This window comes from Rousettus aegyptiacus, unplaced genomic scaffold (assembly GCF_014176215.1).
Source record: "Rousettus aegyptiacus isolate mRouAeg1 unplaced genomic scaffold, mRouAeg1.p scaffold_m13_p_4, whole genome shotgun sequence".
Lineage (NCBI taxonomy): Eukaryota > Metazoa > Chordata > Mammalia > Chiroptera > Pteropodidae > Rousettus > Rousettus aegyptiacus.
The window spans coordinates 1950076-1962779 of NW_023416307.1; the positions used below are offsets into that span (position 1 = coordinate 1950076).

The following is a 12704-nucleotide window of genomic DNA, read 5'->3' on the forward strand; positions in this document are numbered from 1 at the left end:
ATTTGTGTTGGGAGCTTGGCTGGCTAGGGAGGCAGGCTGCTGAGGCGGCGAGTGGCCAGGAGTAAGGACAGGTGTCGGCCGTGGTGAGTGTCAGGCAGTGGCCGGTTAGGACAGGTGGCTGGTGTGGAAGGAAGCTCAGGGCCAGCCGGGAGCCGCCTGGGGAGGACGCCGGGGACCAGGGGCAGGAGCCGGGTTCTCTCAACCCTCGGGCAGCCCCGGGCGTTTTGCACGAGACCAGCACTCCACAGTCGCACCGGGCAGCAGGAAGGCCACACTGCGACGCGGCCGAGGCAGATGAAGAACCAGAGTCCCCTCCCCCTTCCAGGCGCCACTGAAGACTCTGGATGCCTCCAAGTCCCCAGGGAGGAGAGGGTCCCTGCAGCACTTTGCCCAGATCGACTTTCCTGCCGGCCGGGAGTCAGAGGCGTGAAGCGGATCGAGCCACGTCTAGAGAAACAAAGGAACCCGACGCCCCCCGCACACGAATCATAGAAGCCAAATCAAGGCCCCGTAAATGGTGCCCCGCGCGTCCCTGTGGACAGTCGGCGATGAGGAAGCACAGGGAGCGGCACTGTTTACACAACGCGGGCCGGCAGGGGAGAACCCTGAGAACCCCTGAAACCGCCTCAGGATGGTCTTCTACAGAGCCAGAGTTTCCATCTAAAGGACTTGGATTCATCTGGGTCGTGATGCCTAGAAGCTGTATGGATGCGGCCAGTACTTGGAAGATGAATGTTACAACAATGGTAAAACGCAACGATCTAACTGCCCCCTTTATTACAAATAAGCCTATGTGCACCCAGGTCACGGTGGGTAAAGCCATGATGACAAGTACCAGAGATGGCCTTCTCCCAGCCAGCCCCAGGCCATAGAAACAGACAGCAAGCACAGAACGCAACTTCAAAATAACAGATAGTTTCGTCTCCTTTTTAAAGTTCAGTGAATTTTCCTATGTATTCAATCCCAAAGCTAATCACATTATCATGTCTTTTTTTTATGCTATTTACTGAGAAATCACAAGGTTTTTTTTCTTATTTAACTGAATTAAAGTCAGTCGAAGAGCATGTATCAGTTATAAATGGGGAAAAGTCAGAATCTGTCTTTACGTAGAATAAATATTATCAAAGAGTTGAAAAAACAGTTCGATAATGTAATAATGTTAATAATATCTTCATCTAAAATAAAAATATCTTCTCCTTAGTCGTTTCTTTCATCCCAGCCCATGTCAAAAAAACAAAAATGACGTTTTAAGTTCCTATCAGAATTTGCGAGATGATAACTGACTTCGGAGGAGGCTCACAATCTTCAATAATAGTAACAAAGGGAAGCCCTGGTCTGGATGGCTTGTCACGTCATTGAACTGGCCCCAGGGGCCAAGAGGCTGAGAGGCTGAAGCAGACCCTGCCCTTGCTGGAGGAGGCGGGGTCTGACTGTCAAAAGCTACCTCGGCTCACCTCAAAGGGGTTGGCTGTAATGTTTTCTATCTTGGTCTTTGTCTTAAAAGAAGCGACATGAATCATCGCATATAAATCAATAATACTAAAATAGAGTGTTAGGCCATTTATGCCAAATTCAAATTATAAAAACACAGATTTTTAAATTACAACGTAATGAAACTATCATTATATTTCATTTAAAATTTATTATTTCTGAATTATACAGGCTGCCAAGAAACCCCATTTAACTTCTAGATCAAGAGTAAAGATTTCATCTTTCTTTAAAAAAAAAAATTTCAAGGAGTCTTAAATTATGAACACTTTGAATTAGCATGCTTCTAATATGAGGAATTTACGGCCCTCGCCCCTCACAAATCTAGGTTCCTAAAGATAAAGACCACCCGATGTCCACTCCCCAGCGTTTCACAGCAGGGCTGCCAGTCTTGGACCATTCCTAGTCACAGGCCCGGTGCTGGGAACAGGGTCCAACTATCTTAAAAGCTGTCCACACCTCTCTTAGAATCAAAAGATAAGTAAAAATACAAACCATCAGCATTCGGTAAACAGTCTTTGCTACAACAAGAGCGACACAGAGGCCCGCAGAAATTCTCCCGTGAAGAAGCTCCCCGCCCCCCACCCCGATGCTGACAGCCCCACAGCGGTCAGGCTCCCCCTCACCTGGCTCCCAGGCACGTTCTTGGAATTCCTGGAATAAGTGGCCCATCGGGTTCCCCACTGTCCTAGCTTGGTGTTCTAGAACCAGTCTTCTCCCCCTCCACCCCTTGTTCTGTGGTTCCGGAAGTAGAACCCCGTTTAGAATCCCGTCGTGGGCCTTGGATCAGCTGGGATTTGCGACTCCCAGACTGGATTGTGACTGCTGTCGATTTCCTTCCCCGGGTGCCCCTGGCTTCCCACAAAGACTTGGTGGACAAACCCTGGGAATCCACCATCACTCATGACAACGAACAAGTCCCTGGTTTCGGAAAGAACATCGACCCAACCTAACCCTTTCAACACAACAACAAATTACCAAAGTCTCGTCTGGCCTGTCCCTCCGAGCCTGGGTTCAGGTCCTTCGTCTGGCTCCCTTTGAGCCCTCGACGTATGTGGACCACATTGGTTAACCTGTTAGATACACATCACCAGCTTCTACCTGGCTCACCTCTCAGCTCCTCAGTATCACGCTCGCTCCTGTGTGCCCCGAAGGACTGCCGGCACCTGGTAGGAGCTCCGTGAATACACGATGAACAGAAATTAATCCAATGAAACTGCGGTGAAAAAAGCAAACACTCACGTTCTTTTCTTGGGATTCAGTAAGGCTGCCCGCCTCTTCCTCGTCCTTTTTTTGTGCCTCGTTTTCTCCGCTTTCTTCGGTCTTCTCTGTTCCCTGGTCATAAAGGAAACACACAGTATCACTAACCCGAGATAAGCTTCCAAGGAAACAGGCAAACACCAGACCACATGTGTTATGGTTTTCTTACTTGGATACACAGCACATAAATGGAGAAAATGTAGATGTCCTGTTTTTGAGGTCACTTAGCTACTAGAGTGTAGGATTGTCACCCCTCAGCGCTACTGATGGGAGCTATCGGTGTGTAAGTGAACGGGTCTGACTCATGGGCATGGTAGAGTAATAAACTCCTAAACAGAGAGTTTCAGTTCACTCACTTAAGGCTTATGAAGAGAATGCCGAAGGGTTTGGCATTTAGGCAGTTGCTCAGGGAGGCTTCATAACTTTAGAGATTTAAAAAGATGATAAATATATACAGGCAGACATAGATGTATGCATGGATGGATGATGGCCAGGTGATAGATACATGCACACATGCATGTATGCATACACAGGTACAGACATGGACGGAAGACGGAGAGACAACGGATGGATAGATGCTAGACAAAGACAGACAGACAGACAGATAATGGGTAGATGGGTAGATGGATGAATGGATAAGTGAACAGACGTGTTCACAGGTAGGCGAGCAGGTAGACACAGCATAGGTCCAGAGAGATCAGCGCCACGCTGACGCTCTGAGGAAAGCCGCCCGCAGGGCGGTGGAGCGAGACGCCGACTCTCACCTCTAGGGTGCTCTGTGCCTCTCCCGCTACATCGCCGTTGGGAAGGGATGAGTCATCCTCGGCCGACTTTGTCACCTGCATCACATAAATTGAAAACGTTGGAGGATTTTCTCGAAGACGATCTTTTGCATTTCAACATCGTTTAACTATTCAAGTTATGTGTGTCTTCATCCCTCGTTTTATCTTAACGACACTGTGGCCTCAGTAAGTAGGTCGGTCACTTCCGCTCACACCATCGAGACAAGAAAATGAAGGCAGAAGATGTCACAATGCTAGTTAGGGGCTCTCCTCCCCGGTCTTCTGTTCTTCCGCCCCCCCCCCCCACCCGTTACCCACACATTAGGCCTCCTGTGTCTGATTCGGGCTCCTGGCTTCCCCTCCCGGTCTCTCGTTCTCTGCATTGTGGGGCACGTTGAAAGGATTCCGCCTTCAAGCTCCTCGGACCACAGCGTAGGCCAAGGTGGTATCCATTCTCTGTCGCTCGCCTTGCAGTTTTAAATTAGGAAATCTCAGAATGCCCATTTCTGCTCCAAGTTCGTATCTTTTGCGGTCCCCATCAAATGTTTCTCCAGGTCTCCCTCCGCTTCTTCCTTCTGCGCTCCTTCATTTGAAGGCACCTGAATCACCTGTTATATCTGGCCTTCCTCCTTCCGGTTGCTGGGAAATGCTGCCCTTATTGAAACGGTTTTGTCATTATTCAAAATCGCTCACAAAGGGAGCCCGCTAATCAGAAAATGAGTGTTCAAACTTTTAATCGCACTTCTAAATAATTGTCAAGAGGGTCTATTTTTAGCTTTAACAAGATTAATTTCCTTGCTGACTTCTCCACAATGTTGTTTACTACAAAACGACACTGTGACAAATAATATCATTTCCATAAATCAAGTGTCTGTCTTCCTAAAGGATACTTGAAGGACTTTCCCTGTGTGCACACACATAAACACCTACAAACCCAAGCAATGCTGACGACAGCAAAGGTTCCAGCATAGACTGTGCTAATTCGTGGCATGTTTGTGCACGAATCACCTCGGCTCCTTAGGTGTCAAGTTCCTCCTCTTGGAAGAGAAGGATCTGGACCGGATGGCCTCTTAGGTCTCTCTAGGCCAGCTCTCCTAAGTCCATGGCCATCTTTCTTCCACTTAGTTAAGCAGAATTTCATGCATGTGACAGTACCTAAGCACAAATCATGGAGGGATCTAAAAACTGAGATGCAATGTTTTTTAAATGGGATAAGATGAAATAGAGGAAGCTGAAATAGATTTACATATATTACTATGGATATGTCTGAAAACCACGTTGTTTTTTTAAAAGGCAAGTTGAAGAACATTCCAAAAAATGTGATACCGATTTGGCATTAAAAATACAAAACAACATATGGCTTGCTTGTGAAATTAAATATATAGCTTTATATACAGTTTTTTCAGAAAATCAAAAAAAATGAAAATAAGAGTAAAATTTAAAAATCCATGATGCTGGTGGTCCCAAGGTGTGTGTGGGGGGGGGGGGGGCGGGCAAAGTAACCTCATAGTTTCTCTGTAATGACTGACTCCTCCTCAGTTAACAGGTTTAGTCTCTTCATAATTTAAATCAGAGAGATTCTAACTTCCTGGTCATGAGGCCAGCTGAGGTGAGGAACCAAACCCAGGACAAGGGGGTCTACATGAGAAGTCAACATCTTGAAAGGGAAGGCCCTCCTAGCCCCCTTCCCCAGTTGCTTCCAGAACACTGGCAGCCAGATTTACTCTCCACTTACCACCACCACCTCCACCTCCACCACCACCATCATCACCACCATCACCACCACCTCCACCACCACCACCCCACTACCCCATGAGGTGGAAGATTCCTCTCTGGAGAAGCTCACCAAAACCAACAAAAAAAACCCCACAGTCCAAGAAAAAGCCAACAGTTCATATTTAATTGTCCTACAGTGAAGCCCGCCACACAGAATGCTACACCCATAGACACAGAACTTGCATTCAACTTTTCAGCACCTTGTTCATAAATATGCATGGTTAAGAGTCACCAGACATCTGAAAAAAAATCTTACATAAAAATAAAAAGGAGAACGAACAGAAAAAAAAAAAAAAGGATACTTTGAGAAACAGAGAATGCAGTGAATTGAAGAAAATGTGTGAAAACAAAAACTATATTTAATAAACTGAGTTTAGAAAAACAATGGAACTGTATAACAGGAACAGGAAGCTATTTAATTGAAGGGGACATCTAAGGAAACAAAAAAGAGCTTTTGAGAAGGAAAAACATGATAGGAAAAATGGCGGGGGGTGGACAATAGAGGGAACATGAAATAGAAAATTGACAAAATATCCCGAAAAGTAGAAAAATACAAAAATATCAAAATGAGAGAGAATGGATAAGAAAATTGGAGAAACAGTCCAGAAGTTCCCACATCAAATAAAAGAAGTTCCAAAAAAAGAGCAAAGAAAAGAAAATGGAAACTAAAGGGAAGTGAGTTACCACAGAAACGGTACCTCCAACGTTTTGCAGAACTGAGGGACATGATCTTCCAAAGCCAAGGGCCCAGCACAAATGACGAAGAAAAGACCTAGTCCAAGCACCTCTCAGACAACTTCAAAATAAAAAAAAAGAGGACCCTAAAAATCTCCCAGACGAGGAAAACAAATACTGGCACAAACAAAGGCTCGGGAGACGGGCAGGATCAGGACTTTGCACAGCAGCTCCGCTCACCTAGAAGGAGCAGGAAGCGGCCAGCATCTTGTCACCAGCGGGAGACGGAACACCATCCGGCCTAGAATCTTGCACCTGCGCAAACTTTTAAACACAGGTCCGACACGCAGGGTTTGGGGCGGGGCCTAACGTTTTTTGCAATAACCCTTGTAGCACGATTTGAACCTTACAATATTCTACATGTATTAACTTGATAAAAAATAATAATAATAATAATTTTTTAAGATTCAAAAAACAATCTTTTCATAGAGAAAGGAAAATACACACTGGGTTACAAAGATGCGCTGAAGATGGAAATTCATCACACCACATTCGCTCTTCGGAGCACAGTAAAATTAGGAACAAATTTTTAAAACAGAATCTGAGGGTCCTAAAGTCAGGGAGATCATACACGGTCACCGCTGGTTCAGTGAATCTGGCGAACCATGTCACAGCCGGGTAGATGTTATACCCTATCGGAGGACAGTCTGGCGTCACTTTTTAAGCCTGTGAGAATACTCGTGCACCTTTGTCTGTCTCACTAAAAACTACTGGGAATGTATCCTAAAGAAATACTCCGGGAGAAAGGATGCTATTTCGTGGGGACAATCACTGCAGAGTACTATAAAAAAATGTGAGCAAGCAAATGTTCAAAAACATTAGCATAGTAAAGAAAATGATGGCACCCCAACGTAATAGAATATTCTGTGAACTCTCTAAATGACCATTACGAGGCTGTAACAGCAGAAACAAGTCGATGATACAATAATAAGGATAAAAAAGAAAGGGATGAGTAAGCCAATTAGGATGCGTCAGTTTAATAAAGTATTAGACAAAGTTTTAAATGAGCATTATGAAGAAGATTTTAGCCGCATGGAAAAAATTTAAGCGTTGTAAAAAAAAAAAAGAAAGAAAGAAAGGAGAAAAATGAAGAAAACATGATTTCTGGGATTTGCTATGAACAGGAAGAAAACACAGTTCTCTGCTGCTGCCCTCCCCCTCTGTCCACTGGGACTCGGCAGAGAGGGTGGCTGGCCTCCGCCTCTTCCGTGAGAACTGCTCCGCCCCGGTCACTGCAGCACCACGCACTCCTGGTCTCCCCCAGCCTGCAGACCGTCCGCCTCGGCCTCCACGGCGGGCCCCTCCTCATCCTCTACCCAGCTCCGAGCTCGGAGCACCCCGCTGGCTTCCTTGCTGTCACGCTCTCTCATTGCATGATCTCCCGTCTCCCGTGACTCCAACTCCCTCTGCACGCTGGCGGTGGCTTCCGCACGTGCAGCTTCGGTCGGACCTCAATGAGACGCTGATCGCCCTGCAACTGCCCACCTCACTTCTTCACCTGGTGGCTCATTCGAATGTGACGTCCTTCTGTGAACGCGGTCTCCCGTCAGAGCCAATGTCGGCACCAATAGCTAGAAGCAATCATTCGCTCCATCCCCTTACGATGTCTCCACGGCATGTAAGAAGATAGACCCCAGAGAGCGGCTATGGCCCACGGGCTATCCACCTGCTGCTCCCACCTCCTGGGGCGCCCGCTCCCCGCGCCCCAGCAATGCGGGCCTCACGGCAGGCCTCAGAACTCTCCAAGCGCTTTCCCACCCCAGGGCCCTTTCATCCGCTCTTCCCTTTGCCTGAGACACTCCTCCCTCCACACGTCCTTCCCATCTTCAAGACACAGGTGTCCTAAGTGCCCCCACCGAGAAACACACCTTAACACTAAGACACCATCTCTTAACTGTAATAACTAAACTAACATAACCCAGTTAACAAACTCCTGTACCAAACTCCAATACCAAATAAAAAAGATGAAGTAGCACGTAACAGCCTTTAGCACTTTTTTAAACTGTTAATAAAGTATATGAAATATGTTGCATTTAATTTGACCAAAACCAGAAAGGATTTTCACCGAAAGGGAAAAGTGTTCCTATAGAACACTTAAGCAGCTATGAAATCTACATGGCACCATTGGAGAGGCATCGGGGCTAGGCCGGCACGTGTCAGCCTAAGCACTAAGAGACCTCGACGTCACTACCTAGTGAATACTGGTGGACAAGAGATGGCACCCATACGTGCCTCCGAGACAAGCCCATCTCTACGAGGTGGGATTTCGAGTCGTGTCTCCTATACAAGAATTGATTTAGACTCAGTCTTCATAAATCTCTTTTGAAATGAAGCTGGGTACAAACAAACCAACAAACAAATAAATGAATTAAACAAATGTGTACTTGTATCTATGGAGAGTCCTACAAGAGGTTCTCGGTAGAGGTAAGGAATGCAGTGGCCATCACATAGAGAGAAGCCAGGTGGCCACCGTTGGACAAATTCATGGCGTTCGCTTTATTAGCATAATTCTTTATTTAATTGACATAATTATACATAACTGAAGATGAAACACTGGAAGGGAAAAAACCTGATGAAATTTATCTCGTTCTTGAGTCTAGGTCTTATTTTTTCCCTCTTTATCAGACTAGAAAAGCAAAGTTTATTTCACTTTAAATAGAAAGAATTCAAATAGAGGATATACCATTAAAAAATTAACTAATATAAGCTATATGAGAAGTCAATTCATAACAAAATAATTTCATAAATACAACTTGGGAACTCATATTTTTACATATTTAATTATCACATTTAAGGTTATTGAAGGCAATGAGATTTCTTAACTTAGAAATTATGAAACTTTAATTTAATTTAATTTATTTTTATTTTATAACAAACTATAAATAAGCAAAAGTATTAAAAGCATAGTTTTGGGAAAAGTTATATTAAAAACCTCGCATTGTCTCAGTACATAAGATTTCATCAGAATAAAGAGTGCATTCAATGCATGTTAAAGATCATCCTTTATTAAATAGTCTTGGAGGCTGATTTCTGTCTTCACTTACTATGACCTGTAGTATGCCCCAATGGCACATTCAAGCTTACCTTTGAGCCTGGAGGAGGAGCTAAACCAAGGAACGAATAAATAATATTCTCTTCTTTTGCAGAGAAGAAAGAGTCAAAATCCTTGAAGCAAAACAAAAAAAAGAATGTTCAAATCCACTACACTCTTGGAAGCTGCCATATTTACTTAAGTTGATCTTTTTTTATTAGTCATTGATTTGGAGGATAACGCAAAAGATTATACCAGTCTGCTTTGCCGAAGATGACTAATCCCAAAAGTTAAGAATCTAACCATAAACTTAACTTTTGTTTTGACACACTTTCATTGTGCCTATTACAGTTTGGTGAGAATTCACACACATGCACACACACATGCATGCACTCATAGTTCACACTCAGAAACTGTTAAAGAGACCCAGTAAATGATTTTCCAAAAGAGTTTCACATCTTTGGCTGCTTTCCTTATAATTTGGGCCTATGGATTTGGACCTGATCAGCAGAGACTAAAGCAACACAGGATTTCTTTCCTGTTCTTACAGTAGCTCCTAAGGGCCAGGATCAAACGCAGGCCCTTCTGACCCCAGGAGCCACAAGATAATGGAGGGCTTAGAGAGGAGCTTGTTTTGGCAAAATGGGAAACACTGTGATGTGAAACCTGGTAGTTAACTGAAATCTGAAGCTCGGTGAAGCTCCACCCCCCTCCCGGTCCCCACCCTGCGGTCAGTTCTCCACCGTTTAGGTCCAGCCCTACGCCAGCTCTTCGGTAGTGTGGTTGTCAATCGCTCGGAAGAATTTCACTTTTTTATTATTAGAACATAAAAGAACTTCCCCCAGATGACTTCATTACTGCCAATCTTTGTCATCAGAGGGGCCGTGCAGTTTCGACAGTTACAGGAAGGCTCATGCAGGAAAAGGAATTTGACCCGAACAGGATGATACTCAGACCAACTCAGCTGAGTTTCTGCTGACCCCACACTTCTGGGTGTTACAAAGCTTGAAACCAAACACAGGCTGCTTCTATTGTGAAGAAAATATTATATATTCCAGTGTGTTAACCTTACCCAAAGCTTTATTACTTTCCTACCTGTCACCCCAACTCTCCGGTGATTAATTTTATCCTTTTATACTGAACGCATTTTTGTATGCTGCCTCGAAGCTCAGCAGAAGCAGATTCCAGGCCTCAAAGAGTTCCCGCCACAAATAAAGTTTAAAAAACTAGCACTTCAAAGTCAAATATTACAAAACAGATAAGGAAATAAAACTACAATGCATGAACACCAGCAGAAATAACAAAAAGCAGAATCAGGAATCAGAATCAAATATTGGAATTATTGGGCAGGAAATATAAAATATCTATATTTAATATATTTAAAAGACATGAAAGAGAAGCTTTAAACACAAGGGAAAAAACAAACTAGAGAGAACAATGAAATAAATTTGGAAAAGAACCAAAAAGTGCTCCTAAAAATTAAACTGTAATAACCGAATTGTAAAAACCTAACAGCTACAGAGTAAATAGCTAATCAGATACATCAGAAGAGAAAATTAGCTAAGTGGAAATTTTTTTAAAGAAATTATCTAGAGAGACTAAAAAGAAATGGAAACGAGAAAGAAATATTCTTATAGAACAACGGAGTGAGAAGGTCCAAGAAGAATCCTACTGGAGCTCTGGAAGGAGCTGACAGAGACAGTGAGGGACAGCCATGCTCGGACGGATAGTGGCTGGTAAGCTTCTAGGGCTGTTGAAAGATACTCATTCTTGGACTCAGGAAGATAGACACAGTAGATAATCCTAAACTAGATAAATCAAAAAGCAGTAAAGGTGAATACCCACGAACGACACCAATTAACATGGATGTATCTTTAAAATACGTCAGTGAAAGATGCAGGACGAAGGAGAATAAATATAGCATGAGTCCCTTTATATACAGGTCAAAAATAGGCAAAACGAGACAACGTATCATGTGGGTATAACAGGGGAGATAAGGGGAAAGGAAGGAAAGGGTAAACACGAAACCCTCTACGGCGGCCGCCCACGGGGCCCAGGGAGGCGGGCGCGGCCGGAGAGAAGCGCACGCGGAATTCCAAATGTCTTAAATGGGGTGCCGTGCACATTCATGTTATTAGTTGTCTTTAAACCATACATTATCACATGACCTATTTCAGAATACATTTTTAATGACGCGAAGCAGCTTGCTCAGTGACGTCAGCATGCTGAGGGAGTCCTCCTTCCTGCCCTCCCTTGCAGTCCTGAGGACATTTGCCTTCCTGGGAATGGCCAGGGTCCCCTTTGACCGTGCTCAGGCCCACGGGGGCTCCCCTGCGCTTACCAGGGCCAAGGCGCACGGACTCCACTTGGCATCGACAGCCACGTCTGCAACTTCCTGTGCCAGGAGGGCAACTGGGCCTGCACTGTGTCCAGCTTCCCGCCGGTGTCCCCTTTCTCTAGCTGACAGCTGTCTGCCATGCCCTCCGGATAATCTTCATCTGTTCGCACAGAGCAGCGGGACTGCGGACCAGAAGGGACACAGCGGCCCTCAGAACTACCCCGGCACGCAGTCCTCTCGCAGCCCTGGTACAGAGAAATCCGCTGCCTCTCCCTGAGGTTCCTCTACCTCCTGCCATCATCAGGGATGGCATCTGGGTGACCGTTCGCGAATCCTCACAGACCAGTGATTCGACTTAAATAATAGTTATTCTTGCAGCGCGCATTTCAATGGAAAAATACATCAACTGACCGTCCAGATTTATGCCATTTCAAACGTGACACATCCTTCAGTATCTTTGATTCTCCTTTTAAAATCTGAGTCTACAGCTTTTACCTACTTTCTGGAAACAGAGCCCTCTGCCTCATTAATTCATTTTGTTAAGAGCATCTTCAGACTGCAGAAAAGCAAATTCAGCAAAGGTGCTAGTAAGATAAACCACTAATACCTCTCTGAGGGAAGTTAAACATAAAATAATTTGTATATTCATCTCATTAGACCCATTCTTATACTGGGAAAATACATCTTAAAAGTAAAAGTCTTTTCTCTTACCCAGGAAAACTTTCCTTTCTTCTCCACAATTAAAATGGAAAAAAAAAAAAAAAAAAAAAAAAAGCTAGACCATAGCAAAATGGGATTTTAAAAAATGCCTTTAAAGTTTTATTTTTATAGCAGAAAATCATGGCAGAACTTTGACCCACAAATTAACATAGGTTGGAAGCTACTCATTTTAATATTGTCTCTACTAGAACTAAACTTAATTTGAAAAGACAGTTAAAATAAACAGAAGTAAAAGATTTAAAATCCTACTTTCACTGGAAAAGTGCTAGAAACAAACATGAGATAATTCTTTCGATAATTCTAGAGTACAGAAAGCTTTTCAAATAAAACCTCGGGTGCAAGAACCATAAAAAATAAAAGGTTAATAAATTTGTCTATGCAAAAATGTTTTAAGTTCTCTATTCCAAATAACATCACTTTGAAAACTCAAAGGACATATAAGAAATGTGGAAAAATATTTGTAACATCTATGTTAATAAAAGAGCCACTTTCCTTCATAAGTAAAGACTCTTACAAACCAATCAGCATTGCCTCTAACCCTATAGAAAAATAGCAAACCATAGAAAAAACCACA

General features: G+C 43.9%; 1 protein-coding gene across 1 annotated transcript in view; it reads right to left on the reverse strand.

Annotated features, from left to right (window-relative positions):
• LOC107498540 (SH3 domain-binding glutamic acid-rich protein) overlaps positions 1 to 12704 on the reverse strand; it is a 28799-nt gene that overhangs the window by 7068 nt on the left and 9027 nt on the right. The window contains exons 3-5 of the mRNA XM_016121773.2: positions 9126 to 9206; positions 3513 to 3587; positions 2731 to 2823 (exon numbers count right to left, since the gene is read on the reverse strand). Of these exons, the coding sequence (XP_015977259.2) occupies positions 2731 to 2823; positions 3513 to 3587; positions 9126 to 9206 (249 nt within the window). The remainder of the gene's footprint in view (positions 1 to 2730; positions 2824 to 3512; positions 3588 to 9125; positions 9207 to 12704) is intronic.